This window comes from Psittacula echo, assembly GCF_963264785.1.
Source record: "Psittacula echo genome assembly, chromosome: 4".
Lineage (NCBI taxonomy): Eukaryota > Metazoa > Chordata > Aves > Psittaciformes > Psittacidae > Psittacula > Psittacula echo.
The window spans coordinates 19,788,179-19,800,872 of record NC_137738.1 but is presented as its reverse complement, the minus strand read 5'-3'; the positions used below and the strand labels follow the sequence as shown (position 1 = coordinate 19,800,872).

Below are 12,694 nucleotides of genomic sequence, written 5' to 3'. Positions count from 1 at the left end.
ATCTGAATCTGAGTGATAAGCAGCTGATCTACTGTGTTTTAGTCATGTCTCTTATCTAAAACCATCTCCTTAAGCAAGCCATATGCTGCAAGCATACTTCGAAATGTCTCCATAATAATCTGAGAAGCAGAACTGTTTGTCAAATATCACACACACTACTGCTGGCCACTTGGAATAACCATCAGCCACAAGTAGGTACATATGCTCATTGTGATCTGCAAAAATCAGCATGGCATCTCTGCCAAGGCTTAGCAAATGCCAAAGTGGTTTCTAGTTTCAATAACTACCATTCACTTTGGCTAATTCCTCCTTTTACATGGAGTTTTAAGTGTGACTGCCAGGCACGAATATGTAACAAACTGCTCCTTTCAATTTGTTGTGGTGATATTCATGCCTTTCACCCAACATCCCAAAAATGAAAGATTTATGGTATTAATCATGCTCATCATAGTGAACAGTCACTCTCTACTGTCGATTGCATTTTTCTGCTGGAATAAAGATAAAAGTCCTGAGCTGCTTATTATTTGACCAGCCAGAAACCAAACTATTATTGTGCTATTTTAACCAAAGCTGGAACTTAGTTTCTATGGATAATGTCTTCAGATGCAGCTAACACGGTTCAGGAGCTTAACTATCCCATTTTGAAAAACAATCTAAAAACTTAATCACGGGTACATGCAGGGCTTGTCTACAGAAGCAGTTATTCAGAAAAAGCCTTTCAAAATTCAAAATTAAAGATTCATTCTAGACCCGCTGTCTAGAGGCAACCTTTCATCACAGTACGCTGCGTTAAGCCAGGTTGCATTCCTGCATTGCAAGTTATGCTTGCCGGAAGGATGTCACAGAGCAAGCATATGTCTTGCTACAGTTCACAACTACTGGTTTGCAGTAGCTAAGTTGCTGCAGCTCTCAAACTTCAAAACTGCACCCCACAATAAGCCAGCTGCTGGATTTATAGGTTCACTATCCAGTTGCACAGCCGGGGTTGAGTATATTTGTTTGCGTCGCAATCCAAAAGCAAGCGCGAACATGGTGTAGGTGCCCCACAACTTCTCAAGGAGTTGAGGACACGATGTTGCTGCCAGGTGACCCCAGGTGCAGGGGGATGAGCACACAAAGCTCGCTTGGAATGTTACATAAACTGGTTGGAGCACAGGTGAGGCTGAGCTCCACGCCGCTACAGAAGTGCTGCAATCAGAACAGCTAATTTAAAGCTAGCTCAATAGTGCACCCACAAGTTACAGTTCTACTTTTGCGCATGCATTGTGTACATGCACCTTAGTCAATTTATTTGCAAAAATGTTCCCCTAATCCCACTGTCTCACAGCATTGGAAAGCTCCTGTATTGTTATCCAGTTCCCAAGTATACCGGGAATAGTAAGGTGCCATCTTTCACTATACCTTAAAATAGGCATCTTCCCAACCTGCAGCTAACAGCACTGCCCAGTTCCAAGATGACTTCCAGAGATAAAGTGGTCACTTTAGCCAGCAATTATTTTGATGTCTGATCAAGATAATCCCCTTCTCAAACACATATTTGTGAATTTTAGATGCTCCAAATACAAAAGAAATCTCTCTCTTTCAAAAATAATTAAAAAAAAGAAATAATCACCGACATCAATTCCTTTCAGCCTTCCTTAGCATTTGGGAAACAAACACTAGAGATTTCTTCCTATCTTCAGACTTGTAAGAAAAACAGGAATATGGTTTAGCACATACTTAAAATAACAAAACGTGTTGGAATATTCAGAGTTTTCTTTTGCTTCTTCAAAAGCTGTGTTCTGCTCTGATATCCAGTCTTAATTTAGAGCCACAGCTCCACCCTTGTGATCATAACTTCCTCTGTCCCAGACCCTTTTCCTCATCATGTACCTATGATATGGTTCCCTGCTTCCCCTCCCGCCCCATCCCAAATCTCTGCTCCTTCATGGCAAACACAGAGTTTTTGTTCTTTCCTTGGGTACCAGCAACAGTCATTTCCATTCATGACAACAGCTTTTCATAGTAAGAAATACTGCTTCTTTGATCAAGTGCAAAATAATTTAAATTGTTGTAGAATGAGTCAACTGATTCAGGAACTAACCTGGTCCAACACCTCCTTCAGAGCAGCTTTTCAAGGCACCTGCAGATTCACACAGAAAATCCATGTACGTACCCATGATTGAAAGATTTCTCTTTCTCTCCCAGTGTTGTATAGTAAGGCTCAACTTCTAGAAGACCTCCATTTATTTTATGCCCCAAAATAAATCCTAACCTGTGAGCAAAGATCAGCTAAATTAATAGTGAAAGACAAAATATGGTTTTGTTTTCTTATCGAAAAAAGCTTGATTCTGAGATAACTGGATCAGAGCCTCTTTTCAGTGGCTTATTGTTTCTTACTGACAATGTATTTACCTTGGATCTGACAGCAACAGGGATTGCACTTCACACCAATTGCACTTTACCAGAGAGAGAAGGATGGTTAAAACTTTGCTGATGTTCGATTCTCCATTCTGCCACAGGCAGATCATTTAATCTTCATCTCATTTCCCCACATGCAGAGTGGAATAACTGTAGGCAACACAGGCATTGTAAAGGTGGAAGTTCATAGATATTGCAGTGATGGAAATCACATAAACCCACAAGAAATACTACTTATGCACTCCAAGAGGGATTTTCAGGGTCTTATAACTGCAGTGGAAATGCCCCAGACCAGTTTTCTTAACACCACAACTGGATTCACTTAACTGGCAGGATAGTTCAGTCTCCCATACCCAAACTGGCTCTTGCTGCTCAGGTTACTTTTATGAGCCTTAATTCCTCACATTTCCACTATTTTGAGGGATGCTGTAAGTCAGAATAATCTGACTATTAAGCTTAGCAAGATGCAGTCACTCTTCACTCTACAAAAGCCTTTTTCCACTGTGCAAGGCACAAAACAAGCACCAGAATGTGAAACAGCGTTTGCAAGCAAAAGCCATTTTGCCACATTTCTCAAACATCTGTCTGAATTACATCTTTTCCTTTTTATTTCATCACAAAGGCACACAAGAGATGCACGAGATTCTCATCCACATTTATTTTAAAACAATTTAAGCCAGTTAGTGAAGGACCATTTCCTTCTGAAACAGAAGCAGCAATGACAAGCAGCTACTCTTGTATAAATGTTCACCTGCAGACATTCTAAAGCCTTTCTCACAGCTTGACTTTAACTTTCAATGTTATGTCAGTTCTTCTTTAGGCAACTTTTGCTAGTTTGTCTTTAGAAACTGCTGTTCTTACCGCACCTTGGTCAATTGCTATCCTCACCCTGCCATCATTTCCATTTACACAAACACAGCAAAAGTATCTGCGTGCCATTCGTACTACGCTACCACTCACACAGGAGAGAAACCACAAGCCAGCACACCACAGCCAGATTTTTTAGTTACATCAATGATATCTCCCCTATGAAAGCTAAAGCAAAGGAATAAGAGCCAATACCATGTTCACGAGTGAGTTGCAGCATGAGTAAAAGGAACAATAAGAAAACAAGAGGCTGGCCAGATCGATAAAAGCTGCTTGAGATCCTTGCTCACCACCTTGCTGTACACTCACTCCAGAGGTCTGCAGCCTAGCGCAGAGCTGTGACCTGCTCACAGAGCAGCCCTGGTGACTCCAACTCCCGAGGCCACTCCAGCATCGCAGCTGTCCCCAGTAGCCCTGCCTTATTTGCAACCACTGAAATATACAACTATATCTACACTGCTGCTCATTACTAGCATGATACTAAGAACACAGAGTGCTTTACGGAAGTGTACGAAGGGAGCATCCTTCTCACAGGAGTTAAACATTAGTAGACATGAAGATTTGGGGAATACAGTCACATACTAGTGTAAGCATATTGTCTAGTCTAGAAGAACAAGGAAAAAAATGTAAAGAACTAATGATTTATAATCAGCTGTCTCTCTCTATTTCCCTGGTTAACTTCAGGCACCTCCTTTTGCCAGCCACGGACAAGAGTATGTGGGCACTAAAACTAAAGATATCAGTAGTCAGAAGCTGACTTGGGACACAGCACAGCCAATATGCTGGTGCAAAGAGCTACTTGTAGGCAGCCACAGTGCTCAGAAGACAACACTGCACTAAGCTGGGGCCTCTAAGTCATGGTTTTCTAGAGCCAAAGCACCAGCATCAAATACCTCTGTTGTGGCACGCTCAGCTCTGCTGCCTCACAGAGCCAGGAATATCTATCACAGTGCTAATGCCCTCACGCGAACACTCTAGAGACCCTGACAGCCACCCACCTTGTCATCTTCTTTTCTCCTCTTGCAAGAGCCAAAGCCATGAGTGAGGGTCCCTCTTCCTCACCTCGTATCTGTTCAGATTCTTGTAATGCCTTTAAACCCACTTTTTCTTTTTGAGAACCAAAAACCAACCAAACAAAAATACCCAAATAATCCCAAACCAACCACCACACAAGTATGTGAAGAAAAACGGAAATAGAGACTACAGGTGAAAGCTAATTGAGGATTGAAGAGACCTGCGCTCACTTTAGTGTATGGTCTTTTATGGGAAACAGACGACAAACGGCTTCTAGAAGGAAAGGACAGTACTGCCCCAACTCCACAAGAGTACTACAAAAGGGAGAAAGGAAAACCAAAAGGATAAATAAATAATAAGAAAGTAAAAAGATCCTGAACTGCTTAGATACAACATGACAGAGCTTCGGACCATAAAACAAGCCAGTAGAAGATACAGAGCAGCATGCAAGCAGCCAGTACTAAAAACCTGGGAGAAGCAGCAGCTCACTCCCAGGCGCTCACTCCCGCAAACTTCACCCCTGCTCTCACTCTCTGGAAAGCGCCGGAAGCACGGATACGCGAGTTTCCCGAAGCCCACCAAGGGGGCACCGGGCAAGAGGCGCTGCCCACGGAGGACGCTTGGCGCTGACCAGACCCTCTGCCCCACGCGTGTCCGCTTCCCACGGTGGACACCCTCCGCCCCGGGGACAGGTCGCTCCCCCACCCGCCGCCGGGTCGGTGCAACGCCTCCCTCTGCCGGGCAGCGGCGGAGCGGCACGGCCCCTCCGCCCAGATGTGGCCCACACATCCACAGCTGGAGGAGAGCCCATAGGCAGGACGGCGGAGGACGAGCGGCTTCACTGGTCTTTCCCTTGAGCGGAAGGGAAGGCACGAGTCTCCTGCAGCCGGCGCGCTGTGCCGTCAAGGGAAGAAGCTGGGAGACAAGCCTGCCTTCCCGACACAGGACATGGAAAATCTCAGCCTCGCAGCAAGCCCGGTCACTGCTAACCTGTTGGCAACAGCCCTCCTCTGACTTAACTTTTCTTGAGCCAAGTTGATGCCAGGAAGCTCTCTTTCCTGGCTCCACCTCTCAAGTTCTTTTCTACCTCTTTAAAACAGGTTTTTTAGTCTCCTCCATGGGTTATCACACATTTAATTCCTTCTTTGAAACACTAAGCAAGTGCTTGGCTATAAAACCCAAGCTTCTGTTGCTCCTTCAACCTCTTTTCCCTAACTAAGGAACAGACTAAGGAACAGAGTAAAGCATTTTTCTTTCCAAAGCAAGTACTTTGGATCCTAACATGGGCACAGAGCCGTGAAACACATGCATTCCCCTCTCCTACCTCTCTGCAGCACATCACTCTCAGGTGGATGCTGGAGGTCCTGCCAGATCTGCAGTTTGCTCTGCAGAATCCATGTCATATCCCTTTGATTCCCCCACAAACTGGGAGGACAGTGGCACATTTTCCCCTTCCGAATTTCAACCTGTGCAACACCAACAGACGATGGTTGGCAAAAGGTGGCTGGGACATGGATATTTGATATGTTTACCTTGACTGCTTGAGAGCAGAAATGATCTCAAAGTCTTCATAGTCTGAGCCTACGTAAGACCTGGGTTCGTAGCTTGAAGAAATCCACACTGTATTACCAGATGTGGGTACCCACAGCATCTCCGAGAACAAACCAACACTCTCCACTATTGCCTGAAAGGTTCATCTCCACAGCGAAATGCAGCCCCCTCTGAGGACACAATGCAGCAACCCTCCTGCCCCAAAAATATTAACGTCTCACATACCCTCATGAGAACTTCACCAGAGAACTGTCTCTCCAGAGAACCAGTTGACCTTGGGACTTGAGTTATGCTGACTAAAGACGACTGTTGGAGGTGAGGTTCAAGACATTTCCATAAACAAAGAAACACCCTCCAACTGGAGCAGTCTCAAAAAAGAAGGCTCAGGGGACACCTCATCACCATGTTCTGGTATTTAATGGGTGGCTACAAAGAAAATGGAGACTCACTTTTTACACAGAGTGACATGGAAAACACAAGGGGTAACAGGCACAGGTAACCGGACACAAGAGGAAACTTTTGCACAGGGATAACAATCAGCCACTGGCATAATCTCCTCAAGGAAGTGGTGGATTCCCCAACAGCAGACACTTTTAAGATTGGGCTGGAAAAGGTGCTAGGACATCTAATTTAGGTCATGCCTTGCTTAGACAGGTTTGACCAGATGATGCTTGAGGTCCCTGTTCCAATCTGATATTGTATGATTCAGCTTTTCATCTCTCTATATATTGCTTTTGCCAGCACATTGGCACTGGGCAAACACAATTTTTCCCCAAGCCCCAAGTCTACCCTCCTCATAATAAGCCATAGCCACACAGGCAAGACTGTTAGCCATAGACTGTGCTTAATGAACCAAGAGAGCATGGTGTGTGTGGAGGGAGGGACTGGAAGCCTGCAATTGCACTATTCAAGCAAGCAGAATAGCAGCAACTCCAACAAAAAACACAGGCAAAACAGTGGGGCTTCTGGTTGATGTGAAGTGTCACAAGATCTCCGAGTTACCAGCATGGAAGTCACTTTGTCCTGTTACTTAAAAATAAGAACAGCAGCCTCAGCAGCACAGCGTCGCTTACTGCCACTGCTGAATTGCTGTCTGACTACTGAACCTCCAAGGCCATCTTCTGCTGCGTCTTCCACTTATTGGGAGCCACTTGGTATATCTCCGTTCCCTCTCTCAAACTCATCTGAAATACATATATATATTTCAAAAAAAAAGTTCACGCCTGACACAGTGATAATTTTAAAAGCTATGCTGCTCATGTCAAATTATTCAACATCTGTCTTCATGTTCCCACAAAAATTAGCATAGGATGGTGGTTTCTGATGACACCTATAGTGAAATATTTTGACTTCTACCAACAAGTTGCAAGCAACCTGTCAAGAGGATAATGTCAGTTTTCTAGAACTGCATATTAAAGCCAATTGAGGGCTTATCTGGTGTGTGAAGCTACTGACCTGACCTAAAAACAGAGGCTTGAGTGTCACACGAGGGTGAATCTGATACACTACAGCTGGAGAACAGCAAAGCATTCTGAAGCACAGGACTGCACAGATTTAATGCCTTGACCTTAAAGAGCTGCTGCAGGGCTACGCAAATCTTGAACTGACCCAGTCCTTTGGTGAGACTTTCTCTAGCCCTCCAGTTACAAAACTCATGCCTGTAACCAAAAGGCTACAGCCTAAGCTACCACAGATTTAAGGGCTGGACAACAAGAGGAAATGGCTGCGCACAAGGGATATATACACATATATATATATACACACACGCATGTATATATATAGTTTGGAGGACCACTGTGCTCATGCATCGCATTTTTCAAACAGAATCAGCCAAGAAGTGGCTCACAGGAACCAGCTCCACTACGAGCTTAGCCAGCAATCTGCTCACCCATTTCTGAAGGCACAGGTGGTACACTGGGATAACACAAGAGAGCTGAAGAGTTCTGTGTCTGGACTCCTGTTCCAACTGGCAAAACAGCTAGAGGCAGCAGCAGGGAGGAGGGACTGACCCAGGTCACCAGCTCAAGGTTAACATCAGAGTGTGTCTGTGCCCCCAGAAACTGGCAGCAAGTCAGGCACGCACACAGGTTGCAAGAGGAGAGTGCGAGGCATCCTGCATTGAAAACTCTAGGAAAAGAAGTTTATTTTACAAGTAAAAGGCGCAGGAAACAAATCGTGTCACACGTACACGAAGTGAAAAAGTGCAGATGTTCACGGCCTAAACCCAGGTTATGTTTTACCATGACACTCCTCCATCGCAGACACAAGAAAACATTTTTACACTAGGTCTTTTGGCTGCCTGTAATGGCACTTCAGGAGTGATTCAGTGTGATGGTGTCTCTTTAAAGAGAGAGCTTTACTGGGTCATTTATTCCCCACCTCAGAGGCTAGGGCAAGATTACTCTGTATTGTGAGAGCTTCCCCCCAACCAGTTCCCAGCGCCTGAAGCAGTGCAGCCCATCCAGCCCCTCTGATCATCGTGCCAGGCAGCTTTCCTTGCTGCCCAGCCTAAACCTCCTTTATTTCATCACCTTGCTGTAGCCCCTCATCACACATCATGATGACCATTTCCAAAATGCCTTTTTCACAAGTGAATTATGAGAAGCACGGACAAAACATCCCAGGCTTATTTAGCCTGAAAGGCCACTGCTGAGCAGCTGGACTGTGCTAGCTGCAAGACAACCCAGAAATGTTAATTATAATCTGCACATGGAGTATGCAAAACAACAGCTCTGTGACAGAGCTACACATACCCTGAAATCCGCAAGGCCAACTAGGCATACTCTTCCCTTTGGACACCACCCTTCCACCCTTCCCTTTCAGTCTAATTTATAGTTTTTATAGTCTTTAACTCCAAGGCTGAAAGGGCAAGTCCCCTTTCTCCTTACCTCTTCCTCTCTCCCCACAAATTCTGACATTTCCTAAAGATCTATTCCAGCTTGCTCCTCATCCTGACCAGCAGCATTAACACACCAGGACTGGAAGGCACACACAGAGTTTGGGAAATAGTGTACCACGAAAGGCCAATAAAAACCGCTTCTTGGCAGTCTGCTGAAATGCCTTCCCTATCAGGCCAGCCTTGTCTTGCTGCAACCAACAACGCTGAAAGGACAGTATCAGCTATGAGAAGAGGGTTTCAGACACACTTCAGTCATTACAACAAATGCCTGGTTTATCTAACAAGCCTCTCCAGGTAGCAGGCAAAAAGCACCTTGACTCCTAATTAAATTGCACCTCCATTGCAAATACTCCTTTCCCAGAAGCCCCCTTACACACATTTTATTTATACCATTCATCTCAATAAACCTCTCCAACAACTCCACTGTCCTAGACAGAGGTCTTTTGTGCGCATCCATGTGTATTATTTAAAGGGTACATCAAATGGATAGCTTATCTTTTTTAATCTGATTTAATCTCATCAGATTTACTAAAGTAAAATATATTTATAGACCCATATAGATGCCTCTCTCCATTTCCATAAATAAATATTCAAAAGCAGAAGAACAGATCTGAAACATGATACTCAAGTTCCCATCATTTCTACGTTACGTGCCACATGATACCAACATTCACAATACTGAACACTTCAGTAAAGCTTAAAGCTATGGCGAGAGACTAACATTTAGGACAAACCAAAGTGGAGGGAGGTAGAAGGACTAGTTTCTAATCCTGCTTTATTTATCCTTGCAAATAAAACAGTATCAATCTGGCTGTGCTCGAGACATCAATAACAGCAATCTTGCATCCAAGCAAAGAGCACTGGCTGCACAAGGCATGAAATTAGTGCAGAGCAGTGGACTGAAGGCAGGATTGGGGAAGACAATATGAAAACTATTAGTCACCATAGAAGTTGCAGTGTGCTGATTCCACAAGACACTGCTCTGGGCTGCACTCAGCCACAGTTGCTTGTTAAGGCTTCTGATGGTCTCGACAGTTTGAATAGGTAAGGGAGGGGAGAGGAGAGGAAAGAAGGGACTAGGTTTCTCCTTTATGTAGTTAAATAGGAGGATAGAAATAGTGTACCATTCTGGCTTAAAAGGATGCTTTCCTCTTAGTGCATGCCTATGTCTGTGCTTTCTTTTGTATACAGCTTCTCCAATCTCTTTCTGAGAGAAAAAGACAAAAACATTAGTAAGTTATTCTGAAGAACTAATTTAGCAGCAACTCTATCAAATGCAAGTTCACCGAAGTGGATGAAAAAACACAACAGGCAACCTTCTAAAGCACATTTAAGCAAAACCAAGTTTAAGCTCTGTCCCTCTGGCTGCTATGCTGAGCAGAGAGACCATTCTACAGCAAGTGACAGCTACTCAGCAGCGAGTACACTAAAACACAGTAACAGAAGTTCAGCTAGAAGCAGATTACCTGTTTTAAAGGATTAAATAACCTGCCCTGACCAGGCCTCTTTACCACAAACTCATTCTATTTCTCATATTTCCAGCCCTCAGAGGGTCCTAAAATTTTCCTCTGGACATGCAGACTGGGAGAAAAATCCATATACTGGGAGGAAGAAACAATAAAAAAAGAAGCTAAACACCCTCTATTTAAAATTGCTGTTTTACAAAAAGGACCCAAAATCAAACTAACATCCAAGCCCTCAAGGAGAAAGGAGGAATTGTTTCCATTAAAGAAATACATCATTAAAAAGTGACCTACAAAGACTTACCCATAGTCAGTGAGACTGAACTGATCTTTGCCAGAGCTCACACAAGAGACTGGCTGCGTGCTGTTAGAAAAGGGAGAGCGGGGGGGCTGGATTCTCTCACTGGGGTCTCTCTTTAGAGCACAGAGAGCTTGGCTCGTTAGAGGCAGAGGCATGCCTTCCAGAAGGACTTTACAGCAATGCACAACTGAGTTGTAAGCCAAGATAAAGCCGGCTTGTTATAAGAGGCAAGTATTGTGGGTTGCTTTTATTTATTTTTTCCCAGTGTATTGGAAATGCAGATCTTGTAAAGCAAGAATCAAGAGAGGGCTGGCAGAGGGAAGGGGGCGGGGGGGGGGGGGTTGCTGTGCGGCTGGCTAAAGTGAATCCCGGCTGTTCTCTCCACCCAGAGCTTGTGCTCAGCGGGGGATAGGGTGCCGTCCCCAGCCTCTGCTGCCCCTGAGGGGCTGTGGGAGCCAACCTCTCATGGCGGGGGAAGGGGGGACGACCTTCGAGGTTGCTATTTGCCACCCTGCCTGCAAGCAAGGAGAGGAAATAAACACCATTGCAATAATAATAATAATGATGATGATAGAAAAAAGCCAAGCAGCTCGACATCAGCTCTGGCACAGACCAGCACCCCAACACACACGCACAATCTGAAGAAGAAAATCGGTAGCAAAGTTCAACAGGGTGCAAAAGCAGCCTCAGCCCTCGCACCCCGGGAGGGAAGGGAGCCCGGCGGGGGTCGCCGTGAGACGGACGGGAGGAGCCGAGCCAGCCGCGCCGAGCGGGGCAGACCCGGGCAACTCGGCGAGCGGGCTGCCCTGCCGCAAGGGAGATCCCAGGCACCAAGCCCCGGCGAGGCAGCGGCGGCCGCCCTTCGCTGTGCTTCCCCGTGCGGTGCCCTGGCAAGGAAGAAAGCCCACAAGGGCTGCGCAGGAAGGGGATACTCAGGCCCTCTCTGCCCCAAAGAAACTGCAACTCGGAGTGCTCCCAGCGCCGCGCCGCCGCGTTTCGCACGGCATCAGCGAGGCGTCCCCAGGGGACAGGGCCGGGCCCGGGGGTCATTCCCGCCCGCGGCAGCTCTCTCATGCCCAGCTCCCGGCGCGACACCTCGGCGGGCTCCTACACCGGCGGTGCCAGGGATTACAGAGAGGAATTATGAAGTGGCTACAGGCGCTGGAAGCCTTATTGCTGCATAAATCTCTCCGCTCGGGCTGCGACGAGCTTCGCCGGCATCATTTACTTTCTCCTGCAGGTGCTTTGTAACTTTGATCCCACCGCCGTTGTCTGCGCCCTCACCTCCCCAGATAGCGACCGCGACAACGTCTCTTACCGTAGACCCCTTGTCCCCTGCTGTACACCGGCACCAGAGACAGGAATAAAACCCAGATCATCTCCATCTTCAAGGCAGAGCCTTCATCGCCGGCGAAGAAAAGCAGCCAAAACAGCCCAGGCAGCATCCGGCGGGGGAGCGAGAAGCAGACGAAAGCCTCCCGGAACGCCGCCCCATGCGCCGGGCTTCGCGCCGGGCAGCGGCGCCCCTCGGGCAGAGGGAGGGACGGGGAGGAACCCCCAAAACTCCCCCACCGGGGCCGCCTGAGGATGGAATTAAAAAAAAAAAAAAAAAAAAAAAAAGAAGGAAAATAAAAAAAATAAAAAAAATAAAAAAAAAAAAGAGGAGGGAGGGAGCGAGGGCAGGAAAGCGGAGCGCTGCTTCCCGCTTCCCTTTGCCAGGTTCTCGAGGGTCTCCAGGAAAACGGGCAGCCCCGCCCGCCCGCAGGGTGCTCGGAGAAGCCAGCCCAGGGCACCGGGCAGGAGCGGGGCCCGGCTGCCTCTGGCCCCTGCGGGAAAAGGGGGTTCTTTGTTCGGTGGGAGCCGCTGAGCTCTACCCGAAGTGCTGCCAACTGGGGCCAACTTGGGAGAGTCCTTACCCTTCCTCCTCTGACAAGGCTCTGGCCGCAGCCCCAAGAGCAAACGGGGAGAGGGAGGTGGAGAAAAAGGGGGGGAAGGAAGGGTGGGGGTAGGAGCCAGTTGCTGAAAGGCGGAGGGAGAGGTAGGTGATGCTCTCTCCTATTTTCCTGATCTTCTGGGGAGGGGATTGTTGTAATTAATCAAATCCAGGAAGGATTTTTTTTCTTTTAGAGCGGCTCCCAAGAGCTTCCCCAGCTGCACTGCACGGCCCCAGCCAGCCTGAAGGAAGAAGCAAGCGGGGAG

The 12,694-nt window shown here is 46.8% G+C and overlaps 1 protein-coding gene across 1 annotated transcript in view; it reads right to left on the bottom strand.

The window, feature by feature from the left end:
- Positions 1 to 11,940, bottom strand: part of MDGA1 (MAM domain containing glycosylphosphatidylinositol anchor 1) — a gene marked incomplete at both ends in the record, with an annotated part of 145,708 nt that extends 133,768 nt beyond the window's left edge. The window contains one exon of the mRNA XM_080616932.1: positions 11,814 to 11,940. Coding sequence (XP_080473058.1) covers positions 11,814 to 11,940 — 127 coding nt within the window. The remainder of the gene's footprint in view (positions 1 to 11,813) is intronic.
- Positions 11,941 to 12,694: the final 754 nt, after the last annotated feature.